Below are 13752 nucleotides of genomic sequence, written 5' to 3' on the forward strand. Positions count from 1 at the left end.
GACACAAAATTACCAAAAAAGTAATTAAAGGGACCTTCCACACACAACACGGTGAAGTACACACAAATTATCGTCACGAGGGCCGTTTAGACTTTGTTCTAAGGATATATTTTGTCCTTTTTTTAATTAGGCTTTTGTAGCTTTAAAGGCTCTTACATTATGATTTGATAACTTTGAATAATTAACATAATAAAGAACAATAAGCAACACCATATTAATGTAATTATATGTCTATGCAGTGTTTTTCCTGACAACAATATTTGACTATCTGATAATATATTGTTGTATTTTTAATTTGTATTTTTAACCCCAAGAAAAGACTAAAAGTGGTTAATTATATACACTGACAATTAATTTATACACTGACGATTGTGTAGCTAACATGGCTGCCAGTAAAAAGCTGCACTGTCTGGTCTGAACTGTACAGCTCTGCTGCAGACTGCTCTTATGTGGTGCATTTACCACCAGATGGCAATATTGTCCTAAATCTATGTTAAACATAGGTCAGTGTGATAAAGTAGGTGTGGTGTTGATGTTTTTATTAAGGCAGTATGTTGGAGATAATATTCCTGGGAAATAACACTTGTCATGAACACATAGCTGTGAGGATACACAAACCACACCACATGGGATTCTTGTATGAGGGGTGAGCAAAAACACAAAATTAGGTTTTGATCCAATACCATTAAATACCAAGCATGGTCAGAATTATCAATATTCATACCAATACTAATATTTGTTCTTATTAAAAGCAGAAAAATTGCAACCATGTAGGAGGATTATGTGCCCTGATGTACCAGGTTAATACACTATTAATAGACTGCCTCTGAACATATTTTCATTATCACAGTTGTGACTGGAGCATGCATGTTAAAAACAAAGTCCTGAATAGTAAATAACACAGAGAGACCCATGTCTTAGTATGCTTTTTTAGAATTGGTAGTATCAATACTGTATCAATAGTTAAACAGGCTGTAATCCTTCACTACATTCCAGTGGTCAAACATTCAGCTAAAAGGTAAAAAGTACTCCATGCACCTGTGACTCCTGCACACATTGTACTGCACGATGGAGGCTATTTGTGATCTTTAGAGCCTCCCTGAACTCCTCGCTTGGGTACAACATGTTTCTGGAGGAAAGTTGATCGGCCACAGAGAAGTTTATGAAACATTCTACAAACTCTGTGCTCTCTCTCCAGCACGACACATTGCTTAATAGTAGCTGATGTATGAGGTCAGAGATGGGTTTCCATTCACAGAGGTCAGAGTCAAAGTCCTCTGCTGCCTCCGGACCTTATAAGAAACATCTGATAATTTTAGCACGTCCCAGTTATGCAGTTTAATCTAAAACTAAGGCTAACTGACATGGTTCAGTCAGTTTCTGTGTGTTTGAACAAAGGTTATGATCCTGTTCATGGTAGGGTAAGACCAAAATATTTTATGATCCAAAGCTTATAACAGAAGATTTTTATTTGAAAGGTAAAATCTTCTAGTTTCTGACAATGTGATTGTTGAGCATGTGGCCAAAACAAAACTGATCAGTTCAAACATGGCTCTCATTCTAAGCCTAACCAGCCTGCCAGGTGAGGTTAAAGATAAAGGTCTCATTCCAAGGGCGTTAAATACTGACACTGTGGGTGAGTTGGAAATGTCTTCAGTTTTAAACACAACACAACAGGCATAAGGAGGCATTTGTGCAAAATGTTTATTACCTCCAACCAGTTATGTTTTCAGTTTGTTGGTCAGTCTGTCTGCAGGATTTTCAGAAAAAATACTGGCCTTTGTAATATCCATGTTGTCTGTACATTATGACTTAAAGCTCATGAACACCAAAAATGGAAGAACAACTTCCCAACTCTTGAAGTGGGAACATCCGAGGAGCACATGAATGCACCATTGACCTGAGTGTGAGTCAGCTGCCTTCACAAATGGTTGTGTTTCCATCGGAACATATATTCTAAACTTCTTAAATTTATTTCGTAAATCTTTCCCCTGACAAATACCCCCATTTTATAATAAAATAAACTAAAAAATAATACTGAAAGTTATAAAAACAAATCGGAAATTCTTAAATAATGAAGACTGACGTGAAACAAGCAAACCCACTCTGGAAACTAGCAGCAGTGGCAGCTCTACACAGGGGCCTACAGGGGCCACTGTCCCTGTGAAGAAGCCCTTGGCCCCTGCTGTGGTCCCCTTGTCAAATTAATAATTAAATGATCAATTTATAACGATGAACGACGGAACAATTATTACCTATTTTTTGTTCAAACAATATCTCATTGTACACAAAAGTAACCCAGGATGTGTACACTGTATAATAGTTTAATTGTGCTTATATATATATATATCTTTAAAAAAGATAATTCTCACTGTACTGTACTTAAAAATAATAAAGTAATTGTGCACAAAAATGAGAAATGTTGTTGTAGAAAAAGAATTGTTATTATTGGTCAGTCTCATTGTTTCAATCAATGTATTTGTAACTTCCATTCCAAATATACTAAAATTAGATTTAATTAGATTTAAATAAGCTAAAATAAAGGTTCTGAATGCTTAAATATCATCTTTGCCCCTCTGATTAAACAATGACCCCTCATGGCCCCCACAGTAAAATAGGTCTAAAACCGCCACTGCAAGGCAGAAACTAAACTGAATTAAAAATGAAATAAAAATAGAAACTAACAAAAAATACAAGCACAGCATATAACATATAACAACTCTGGTTGGAACAAACAGGAAAACGTTGACAAAATGAATGCCAGTGTTGCATCTTTTTGAAAATGCTTTATTTGTCTACTTTATCACTATAAATATAACAATACAGAACAAGCTTCTTTTTTTTAAACAAACCTTCAGATAGAAAACAGTCTGCATAGGTCTACAAAGGTATAGCAAAGGGCACATCTTGGCAATAAGGCACACACTAGGAAGAGTTTAAATGGTAACACCTATGTTAAACTAGGCATATGTCGGTCCACACCGCTGACACAGGGATCAGCTGCAGTGTGGAGAAATGCAGGCAATAGAAAGTAAAGCAGGTGTTGTGAGTGGGAGGCAGAAACGGGAGGACACAGGTCTCTGCCGTCTTAACACATTAAGTTTGGATGTCTGTTAAATCATGACCTTTAGCAGTTTAACCAGAACTGACATGCAGCGTTGCAACACCAACGTGTGGATGGGTTGTCAGTGAACCAGTCTTACTATTTTAGTTGAAACTAATAAAATGTTGCTAAACGAGAAGGCCATTGTGTTCCCACTCATAACACCAAATCCAGTACAAAGTAGCAAACAGAATATTACACAACAACAAAAACAAAATAACCTTGAATGTTTTAAAAACTATATTGGACACTTTGGCAAAAAAAAAAAAAAGAAAGAAAATTCTCTACTTTTGTTACTCTGACTTTTTTTAAAATCCCTAAACAAATGTGTAAATAAAGAAAAGAAATATGCTTTAGAATATATTATACCTTTTCTTCTCACTTCATAGACAAAACAAATAATGCATATATTAAATATATCCTGACATACTGTCATCATACAAGAAAATTATAAAAGCAGTTATCAGCAGTTTGTTTTGTTTTTTACGTCAAATCCAGTTTGAGAGGAGAGAGAATTAGCAACATGTGGGTGATGGAGTGAGATGAGACCAATCTGTCTGTGGGTAATCAATCTTTTCTTTCTTGGAAAAGAAAAAACTAAGCTTTAGTTTTATCCCAAAGTTTAAAGTCAAACTCATCATGTTGTTTTGTGTGTAAAAATGTGGTTAAAAAACTGAGATGATGGAAAATGAGCAAATAAAATATTCTCTTGAAAACACAGAGAATTAAAAACAACTTGTTCACAAATACAAGCCAGCATACAAATGTTTTGCATTCTCTTATATAAAGAGGGTGGAGTGTGACTTCATGATCAGCAGCTGCTTGCATCGGTCATGTTTGTGTGTCGTAGCACATACACGTATGGCTACTTGTGTATTTCAGCGTGAGGTATTGCTCCAGTTTTGCCCAGTCCAATATTAAACTTTCAACACACTGCAGAGTTTTAAAAAGTGCCTTCTGAACATTCATGAGGTTTAGTTTTCAATGAAAACACACATACAATAATTAAGAAATGCCAAACTAGCCCAGTTCAGACTGAATTCATGTTGAGTATTTAATATCTCTTCATCTGGAAGTTACAGAAGCCCTAAACAACCAGGGATTCATTTATTTCCCATTATGACTAGCACATTGTTTTTATTTTCAGGATCACAGGTTATTTATGTCTTTATCTTGATAAAAATGAATGTTGTTTCCCAGAGATAATGGGATCATTTTCTCAAGATAACAAACTTTTTTCCACGTTTCCTAACGTTTTTTCCAAACGTTTTTTCCAAACGTTTTTCCCTATATAACAAGATATGGTACTTTTTTTTTGCATTCACTCAAAAGCTAATTTAGGAATTTTCTAAGGATTGAAGTGGTATGGCACACATCAACTCGTTTTTTGAACTTTAAATTAAATTATATACTTATAACTGTCTTTCCAAACGTGTAAAAAACTGCATTTTATGGTTTGAAAATGGCCCAAACTGTTTTAAAGCAGCCCTGAACCTGCAAGGCCTATGCTGACATCAGAGTCGACTGGTTGGAACTTATTATGTCATCAAAGTTTTCAAATATTAAGTTAAGGGCTCCTGCATCAAAGCCACTGACTCCACCCCCTCCTCAGCCCCTCGCCCACTTTTAGCTTTGTAGTAGGTGGAGTTTGGCTCAGGCTGAGGGTTGTGGTTAGACTTTAATTATGCCCTTATCTTGAAAAAAAAACTTTGTTATCTCAAGAAAATTATCTTTTTGTTGCATTTGTTATTTCGAGATAATGGAGAACTATCTTGAGAAAACGTAATTATATTGTAACTGTGGGAAAACAGAGGAAATATCATGTTTCATCACTGTGGCCATTTAGGGCTTCTGTTCTTCTCTTGCCTGTTCCAAATATGTTTCAGTGCACCTCGGTCAAACACGGTTTGAAGAACGAGAGACAAGGAGAAGGCGTATAAAGTGTTACTGCAGGAGCATTCAGAGAAGAGACTACAGGACAGAGGTAGCCTTGTCACCTCTGACTGCAGAGACACAAACCTTCGCACCACAAAACAGTAAAAACACCAAATCACTGGATATATGAATTGAGAGAACTCAAGTGCTGGTGAGTCTTTCCTCTTGGTGCCATTGTTGTGGAAGGCACAGTGAAAAGCACATCCAGTATGCAGATGTAAGGCACAGAGAATCTTTCTAATATCAGGAGAATGGAGTGTGTGTCGTTTTTTTGGTTAGCACTGGCAAATACAGGAGCGCTTTAAGTGGCGTGTTCAGTGGAGTGTTCCAGCCCACATTGAAAAATGTCTCTCGTTTCTCTCCGTATTTGTTCACAAGAGTCAAACAATTCAAAAACACAACTATAAAGACATATAAATGAGAAAAAGTTCAGTCTGAGTCCCCTGTCAGGCCTACATGGTGTTGCCGTCTATCAGGCTCACAGATAAAATCATGTTATAAAAGGCCTTCCAGTTTTCTTTCTCTAGTATTTGTTCCCCAAGGAATCTGCCACAGTAATATTATTTAGCTGGCCACCTTTTCTTCAAACAAACCAAAAGCTTCCAAAAGTTAAAGCGGAGACATAAAAACAAGCAAACTAATTATAAGCAAATGAACACTTATAAACCTTCATTTGAAACATCCAAAATACAAATAAAACTAAATAAACCAAAAAAAAGTACCAAACAGGCATGTTTGAAGCTTACACATTCAACCAGCGTGGACGGACAGCATCACCTACAGCACGTAGAATTGGCCAAAATACTATATATTAATAAAAACAAAGCATTAATATCCGAAAAACCAGTTGTCTTCAGTGTTATCCTCTCATGTCAGTAGTTCCTGTTGTAGTTTTACTTTCTTTCTATCTTTCTTTCTACCCCCTTGTTTAAACAGACACTGCAGAGGTCTATCTATCCTGCTTCAGAGAACAAATATCACTCCATTAATAAGAGAAAGCTACAGAGAATAAAATCTTAAATATGTATCTTCTCTTTATAAATACTTGAATGTACCTTCAGTGTTTCTGTTGCCATCGCAACAAGGTGGAGACAAGGAGAGAGCAGAACAGAGAGATGGATGTTAATGTGAGTTAATGCTTATTGTTGGGGACTGCCTGTCACCACAGGTTTCCTCAGCTAATGCGTGTTATAAAACAGGGGTGCTGCATAATTAAGCCTTTAGGTGCAGGATATTCTGAGGCCAGCAGGTGGGACAGATTTGAGATGTCATTGTCTGTTTTCTAAAATATTTGCTTCAAACGACATTCCTTTAGAGCTTTTGGCTGTTCACCAGTTCAAGTGATGTTTCTGTATGATGGGACAGACGTTTGCCGCTGGTTCAGTCACAGGCAGGGTAACTTTGTCGTCGTTTCACGTGGTCCGACCCTCAGGATCAATACGTCTGGTAGACGTCGTGGATAGGCAGCTGGAAGGCCGTGGCGGGGAAGGCCTGTGGCACCGCATAGCCTGTGTATCCGCCGTAAGCTGCAGCCGCCACCGCTGCGTTCTTCTGCAGAGCGGCCAGAGCTGCTGTGTTGGCTGCGTAGTTTGCGATGGGGACGTATCCAGTGCCATACAGGCCGCCGGCTGTTGGGATGCGCTGTACATTGTGGGCCATGGCATAGACAGGAGTGATGGGACGGCCCTGGGAAATGAAGGAACAAGAGGATTAGTAAATCAGTGAGTACATTCATTGTACATTCATTGAATGAATGCGTTCAACTGAGAGCTCTCTCCTTGAAAAGTCTTACATATAATTCCCAGAGTACAAACACAGAATGTACACAGTGTGTCATATAATCAGTGGTTTGAATTTAACTATTAGACTTTTTTACCCCGCAATTTGATAAAAATTCGAAAAAAGTGAAACTGAAAACATTTTCTGGTCATTTTTAAAACATTGGTCTCTATTTTTGTTGGTAACTTATTTGTGTTGATAGTGTGTTATGTTCAGATTGCACATGTGTATCTTACACATTTGGATAACTTTGTATTTGTGTTTACTACATGATTTGCAAACTGCTATGCCCTGCACGTTAAAAAAAAAACACATTTTCTTTTCATTTAAACATCAGTGTGTAGTTAGTGCTTTGTGTTGTTATTCAAATGATGGATTGTGTTCACTGTACTGAGGCAAGTAAGTGGTCTGGCTTAAGGTTTTGTGGTTAGTGTGTAGAGTGTTGCAAAAATAGCCTACAGTTTAGATAAGATAGTTATTAAGCAATCAGAAAAAAACATATCTGTATGATGCAGTACAGATATGCAGATATGCAAGGGGAACTGTTTACCGTGTCAAAAAACATGATCTGAGACTGAGCTGGACATTTTACATCCTTATTAGCATGAATTAACTTCAATCCTTGAGTCTGAGAAACATATAACTGAGTCATAATGCTCACCTGAAAAGGTGGAGGGGTGGAGACCGCAGGTAGGACGGTGGCAGCAGCAGTAGCGGTGGTGTGTTCAGGGTGTTGCATGGCAAGAGGGTTGATGAGGTGCTCCACCGTGTGCACCTTCCCCTCCTCCATCATCTTGGCTGTAGGAGCCGCGCTGAACACCGGGTACTGCCCGGCCAGAGTCGGCAATGCCACTGCACATAAAGAGATACAAGAATGAGAGCTTGGATAACAGATGGGACCACTGCAGATGACAGAGTTTAGCAAAAGATGGTTATGTTTGCATTGACGATACAAGAAATAATAGCACCCATGCTCAAACAGAAACAGGCATACTCAGATCTGAAGGTAATCTATAAAAGCAGTGACTGCTAAAGCAATGAAGGTTGAAAGAAACAATTTAGTGAAGAAAGGAAAAAATAATAAGTTACACAAGTTGGCGTTGGGGTGTGATTCGGATTATGATGGTGCTCAACTCTGGATTAACCTCAATGCTCCCACACACACGCACGCACACACACACACACACACACACACACATACACACACACACACACACACACGGAGCGAGCACAACGTCAGTCATTGTTTTAGATGGACAAAAGTCTTTTCAATCTGCTGGTGATCATGTGACTCCACACAGTCCAGGACTAAAACCAAGATCCAGATTGGGGTCAAATCGTTCCAGAGGCAACGTCCACTTAAAATGGACTTCTGATTACCAAATATATTAACAAAAAATATTTCAATATTAAATTTATGTTTAAAAAAACAATCGGATAGATTTTGTCACCTTTGTGTTTAGTAATAAAGTTGAAGATTAAAGAATAATACCAGTGTGCATGTTTATTTTGCATTTCCATTATTTTTATGCTTTATCAAGATTTACTTGAAAACTAGAACTTAGATGATCCACCCTCATAAACATGAAGCCATTTTTTTCTGTTTTAGTTTCTGTTTTATTATGTCCTGATGTGACTTGTTTTTCCCCTTATTGGCATCAATACATTTGCATTTCCTTGTCCTTACTGCCAGGAAAGAAGGACTCAAGGAAGAAATTTTCAACCAGGAAATAATCTTTCAAAGACAAGCTACCTTACAACTTCAGTCACATTTGTCTTTGTGGGCACAGCAGCTAATATCAGCCTTTGTTTCACATTGCAGACTTCATATTTATGAAACAAAACAAAAAATAAAATCTGTATAAAGCAGTAGATTGACTACGACCCTAAATAACACTGGTATTATCCTTTAAGTGATCAGATAGAGTTAACATGAAAAGAGAAGATAAATGATATTTAGTTTGAGTATTTAGTTTTGCATTTCAACTCCGTTCTTGACTGAAACTGCTTCTACAGAGAATAAAACTTTTGACTTCCAAAAATGCAGTCTGTATTTGTTAGGACTTTTCAGTGAAGAAGTAGAGTTGAGTGCTTGTGTTGAAGTTAATTGTGGAAGATCTGGTCTCCACATAATGATGGCCATATTCAGACAAACGGCAGCACTGTGTAAAGAAACATGGCTTCCTTATTCAGTTTCAAACTACTTCATGCGAGGCACGAAAAATTCTCAATAAATGCAGTCTTATCTGGCAGAAAATTTTCACTTTTGCCTCAGCTTTGGGCAAAGTGTATTGGACAATCATATATAAGTTCCGGGTAGATTACTTTGTAACGTGACCAGGGTATTTCTACTGTTAACTGGTGATTTACATAACAATGGTATTTTAAATCACTGTGTTTCACTGTCTGATTGTCTTTAAACATTTTTTTTCAACAGCACCCCCAACACCGCCTTGTGTTCTTTTAGCACAGTGCTGTTTTTGGTCTGAACATCAGGTAAGATGGTTAGAAGGTAAAATTTCTGATATGAAGGGAAAAGGACAGAGTGAGGAACAAATCGTGGCGGTTACTTTCTGGTCATGCTAGAAAGGACAGATATTTAGTCTCATTGTACTTCACTGTAAGGAGAAAGGACGTCCTTTTGCGCCTGACCATCCAGCAACGACCATAATCAAGTGATTTACCAAATGTTCCTCAAACCACACAGGAGAGAGAGACTGGAAATTATGAGCTGGAAGGTTTAATAAAGGCTGTTGAGATGGGGAAGGATATGGATGGATATATCTATCTCACTGACTTGTGCCAGGTTTGATGCCAACGGGGTTGACGGAGGCAGCAAGCTCCAGACTGGGCATCAGCTCATAGGGCTTTTCGGGCTGCTTGGCCTTGCCCTCATGGTAGCGGCTGTAGATGCCACGACCAGCAGAGTAACCCCCCAGGTACGACCCCCGAGGTCCGGGGGTACGGTTACTTGCAGCAGCACGACCACGACCTCGCACAGTACCTGCTTAAAATACAGTTAAAGTAATATGATGACAGGGGTTGTGGTTTAGGACTTGGGCAGTAGGGGAAACTTGTGCTAAAGGTTGTGTAGGGCGACATGTTAGGCAGGATTTTATGATGGGTTAAGAACTTCTATAAAAGTCGGCCTCAAGACATCAAGACTGGGGTAAAAAAACAAAAAAACGAGTCCTTAAGCTCCAATTCAAGGTAATCTGTTTGAGCTCAGGATTTTGTTTCGGTCCAGTTTGGCCTTTTTTCTGAGTATCTTTCTGTCTCTTAAATTGTATAAGGTTATGCAAGTTCATGGCACTGTGAAATGGTATTCCTGGAGGTTCGTAGCTTTGTTGTGATCTCTGTAATAACCCAGCATGAAATGGGAGGTGACAGCATAGCGGGAAAAGAATGGTGTTAGAGAACGTATAGTTTGTCACATGGCAAGAAAGCTCATTGTTCATTAAAAGAATGAGTAGGAATGAGGATGTGAGAGATTACCATTGTTCTGTATCATTGGGGATCCTTTGGAGAGAAAACCAAAACACAATGATTGTTGAAAGTCAAATAGATTTTCCTGCTACCACCCAAAGACCATATATAATCAATCATCATCAACAGTAATGGGATTAGCATTCATTGGTCCATCACCTTGTTTTGTCTTTTAACAACAAGATTTTAAGCCACAAACCCTCATCAAGTTAAGATTTAGAAACATTTGTGACATGAAATGCTACTCATCACAGATTTAATCATTATTATCTTCGTCATCATTATCATTTAAAAATCATAGCTCCCTATTGATGGGGTGTCCTTATCATTGTTCCTACAATAGCATCTTTTGGAGATCTTTGAGTTTCAGCTGCCACCAACAGTTACAAAAAAAGATGGCTTTCAGAAAAACACTACAGCCTTTACAACTGATCCTTACTGACACAAAAGCAGAAAGAATGAATTCTAACCTTTGACGAAGTAATCCCTGTTGGGTCCGATGAGGGTGTTGTAGGGATAACCATAGTAGGCCAATGTGTAGGGATCACACTGGTAGACGTAGTTCTGCTGAGTCGGCTCTGGAGTGGCAGTAGCTCCCTTGGAGGCCTTCTGCCGTGAGTACTGCTCTTTATCAACTGGCTTGGCAAGCGTCACCTCGATGCAGGACCCTTCCACCTCTGTGCCGTTGAGGTGGTCCATGGCCATGACGGCATCGTCCCGGGAGGTAAAGTGGACGAAGGCGTAGTCACGAATTTTTTTCACACGTTCAACACATCCAGGATTCCACTGGCTGAACACCTGGTGGACAGAGAAAACGGGAGATTGGTTAAAAAAGGTAGAATATAGAACCTCTTCCTGTCAAGAATGTTTTTTTACCAAATAAAGGGGTGACTAGAAAGGATTCGTCCTGTGTATATATGGCGTCACTGATGCCTGATATTCTTACCCCATCCTTAACCGATCTTTTTACACATGACGGACCCTTTTCGTCCAAAGCCCAATAAAAACATTCATCATAAAACCTCAAAACTAAACAGTATGCCAGTCCCACCTGTCTGATCATCTCCTCACTGGTCTCCATCATAAGATTCCTGACGTAGAGGATCTTCACTGTCTCCATAACATCTTCGTCCACATCAATCTCAGGTTCAGCCCAGTCCACCGCGATCTGGTGGCCCCAAAGCTGAATACGTCCAGGCATCAACTTCCTGCGAGCCATGGCGGCGGCACGGTGCGACTCATACTCTACAAAGGCAAAGCCTCTGTTCTTCATCTTGTCTGCGGCGCTGGCATAAACTATCACATCTAGTACCCCTTCTGTCACCTTGGAGACCTCCTCCAGGATCTCCTCACGCTTTTTGGTCTTGGGGATGCCACCAATGAAAAGGCGGCAGTTGTCCACAGAGGAGCAGACCCCCAGCAGCCGCCCGGGCCGCACTTCGTAGTTGTTGAGCTCACGTACAGCCCGCTTGGCCTCGTGTTTCTCCGTGTACATCACAAATGCGTACCCTCTGTTCTTCCCGTCAAAGTCCATCATCAGTCGCATCTCGTAGATGCGTCCTACGGACTCAAACACTGGGACCAGCTCATCCTCATAAACGTCCCGTGGGATCTTGCCCACAAAGATTTCACATCCCCGTGGTGGAGATGCAGCGTTCCAACCAGGAGGTGGGCCATATTTACGCTGACCATTTTCCTGGACCATACTGTACCCAGTGCGCTCCATCAGGGATACCAGAGCGGCCTCATTGGGAGCACCTGCGACTCCCTCAGGGACGTTGATCTGTCCGTGAAGAGAGTGGTGGGAGGCACCAGCAGACTGGGAGGGTTTGGTGGGGGCAGCGTTGTTGCTCATGGTCGATGAGGAAGCAGGATCTTCGGCTGTCATTCTGACAAAACCATCCAATCAGATCTGGGGCCTGAAGAGGGCAAAGAGAAACAAGAAATATGTTCAGAAGCCGCCTCCTAAAAAGGGTTTGTAACAAAAACACAGAATTTGGCTTCTTGCTGAAACAAAATGATCTGATAAGTTTCCAGGCGTAATAACATGCAAGATTAACCACCCAACACACCAACCAAGTCACACAATGTGACTTGGACCGAACAATGAAAATACAGCATCTATAAATCCCCAGCGCACCTTCCCCTATCAGTGGTTTTACGACCTTGTTTTGTTGAGTTCCTCAGATCCCATGCTGACCTCTGACCCCTATCAGAGAGAATGAAGGGCTGTAAACCCTGAAACCTCCAGCTCAAGGTTCACTGAGTATGACTAGGTCACATGCTCAGTGTGTGTGTGTGTGTGTGTGTGTGTGTCAGCAGCAAGTTATATGAGTTGAAGTTAAGCTATATGAGGAATTTTGTGTAAAATACGACCTCAATGACTTCATGCTGTGACAAAAAGCCGGGCACATTAATCTATTTTACACATGAACCTGTTGCACACCTACCACAAGAGGGTGTTGGACTTTCAACTTCTTTATGAGTGTTATAACAGTGTGTGGGTGTAGCTTTTTCTGGATGTGTGTTTCTGTGTGTGCGCCACTTCATTAAGGCCCACAGCTCTATAAGAGGAACAGAGAACAATCAGAAATCGGCTTCCAAAGCATAAACCTCTTACTCTGTTATTTTCCAACACTGCCAGCATTCAGAACGGAAAAATCCACAGTGTTTTTAAATCCCCCAAATCTCCATACTGCGTACAACACTGAAGCAGCCAATCACAGCAGATACAATGCAAACTAGTTTTTATCAGACTAAACGCCATGTAAGCAATAGGCCAAATAAAAAAACATCCTCTTGTTAGTTAGGGAGGCGGTGTGTGCGTGCACCTTTGTGCGTCATAAGATTGCCTGGACTTTGATGGAAATAGGTGAGGCAGTCAACAAAGGTAAAACACTACTAAGCCAAGCAACCATGGTAACGCACACACTCATTTGACTTGACCCAATATCCCACCCTCCCACACACACACACACACACACACACACACACACACACCTGTTCACTTGTTAGTTCGGCCTAGACTGGAGAGCTTAGAATTACCTGCAATGTAGTATGTGCACACCTCATCCACAGAGGAGTGAAAATGGTGCAAAAGTCAGCTTGAAAGACTAAAATGTATCACAGTCATACCTACAAATTTAAATGTTGTGTTTCTGGTTAAAGCAAACTATTCATTAATTAATTTATTAATATGTACTGAAGACAGTAAGGCCCAAACCAGTCCAAAGAGAGAAGAGATGGCAAAAAACGGGTGGGGAAGGACAGGATGTAGTTTGCTCTATTTTTAGGCAGTAGTCAGTTGGTGCATGGTGACATAGGTCAAGATGACATCAGATCATTAATTTTGAGAGAGTAATGGGAACATCTAGTTTGTGGAGATGCATTCTGAAAAAGAAAAAACACTCAAAATTTCCCCAATATCCTGCTTTACTAAAAGCTTTTTT

General features: G+C 39.9%; 1 protein-coding gene across 10 annotated transcripts in view; it reads right to left on the reverse strand.

Moving 5' to 3' along the window:
- Positions 1 to 2771: 2771 nt before the first annotated feature.
- The window catches only part of rbm47 (RNA binding motif protein 47), a 35844-nt gene continuing 24863 nt past the window's right edge, over positions 2772 to 13752 (reverse strand). For 4 of the 10 annotated variants that reach the window (XM_059337824.1, XM_059337783.1, XM_059337791.1 and 1 more), the window contains 6 exons: positions 11355 to 12222; positions 10774 to 11101; positions 10313 to 10336; positions 9615 to 9824; positions 7479 to 7669; positions 2772 to 6724 (listed from right to left, as the gene is read on the reverse strand). In XM_059337824.1, coding sequence (XP_059193807.1) covers positions 6473 to 6724; positions 7479 to 7669; positions 9615 to 9824; positions 10313 to 10336; positions 10774 to 11101; positions 11355 to 12191 — 1842 coding nt within the window. In that variant the 5' untranslated portion in view covers positions 12192 to 12222 and the 3' untranslated portion in view covers positions 2772 to 6472. Of the gene's footprint in view, positions 6725 to 7478; positions 7670 to 9614; positions 9825 to 10312; positions 10337 to 10773; positions 11102 to 11354; positions 12223 to 12923; positions 13225 to 13348; positions 13746 to 13752 lie in introns of those variants that run through there. The other 6 variants (XM_059337808.1, XM_059337816.1, XM_059337836.1 and 3 more) reach the window with 6 other exon arrangements.

This window comes from Centropristis striata, chromosome 1, assembly GCF_030273125.1.
Source record: "Centropristis striata isolate RG_2023a ecotype Rhode Island chromosome 1, C.striata_1.0, whole genome shotgun sequence".
NCBI classification, from domain to species: domain Eukaryota; kingdom Metazoa; phylum Chordata; class Actinopteri; order Perciformes; family Serranidae; genus Centropristis; species Centropristis striata.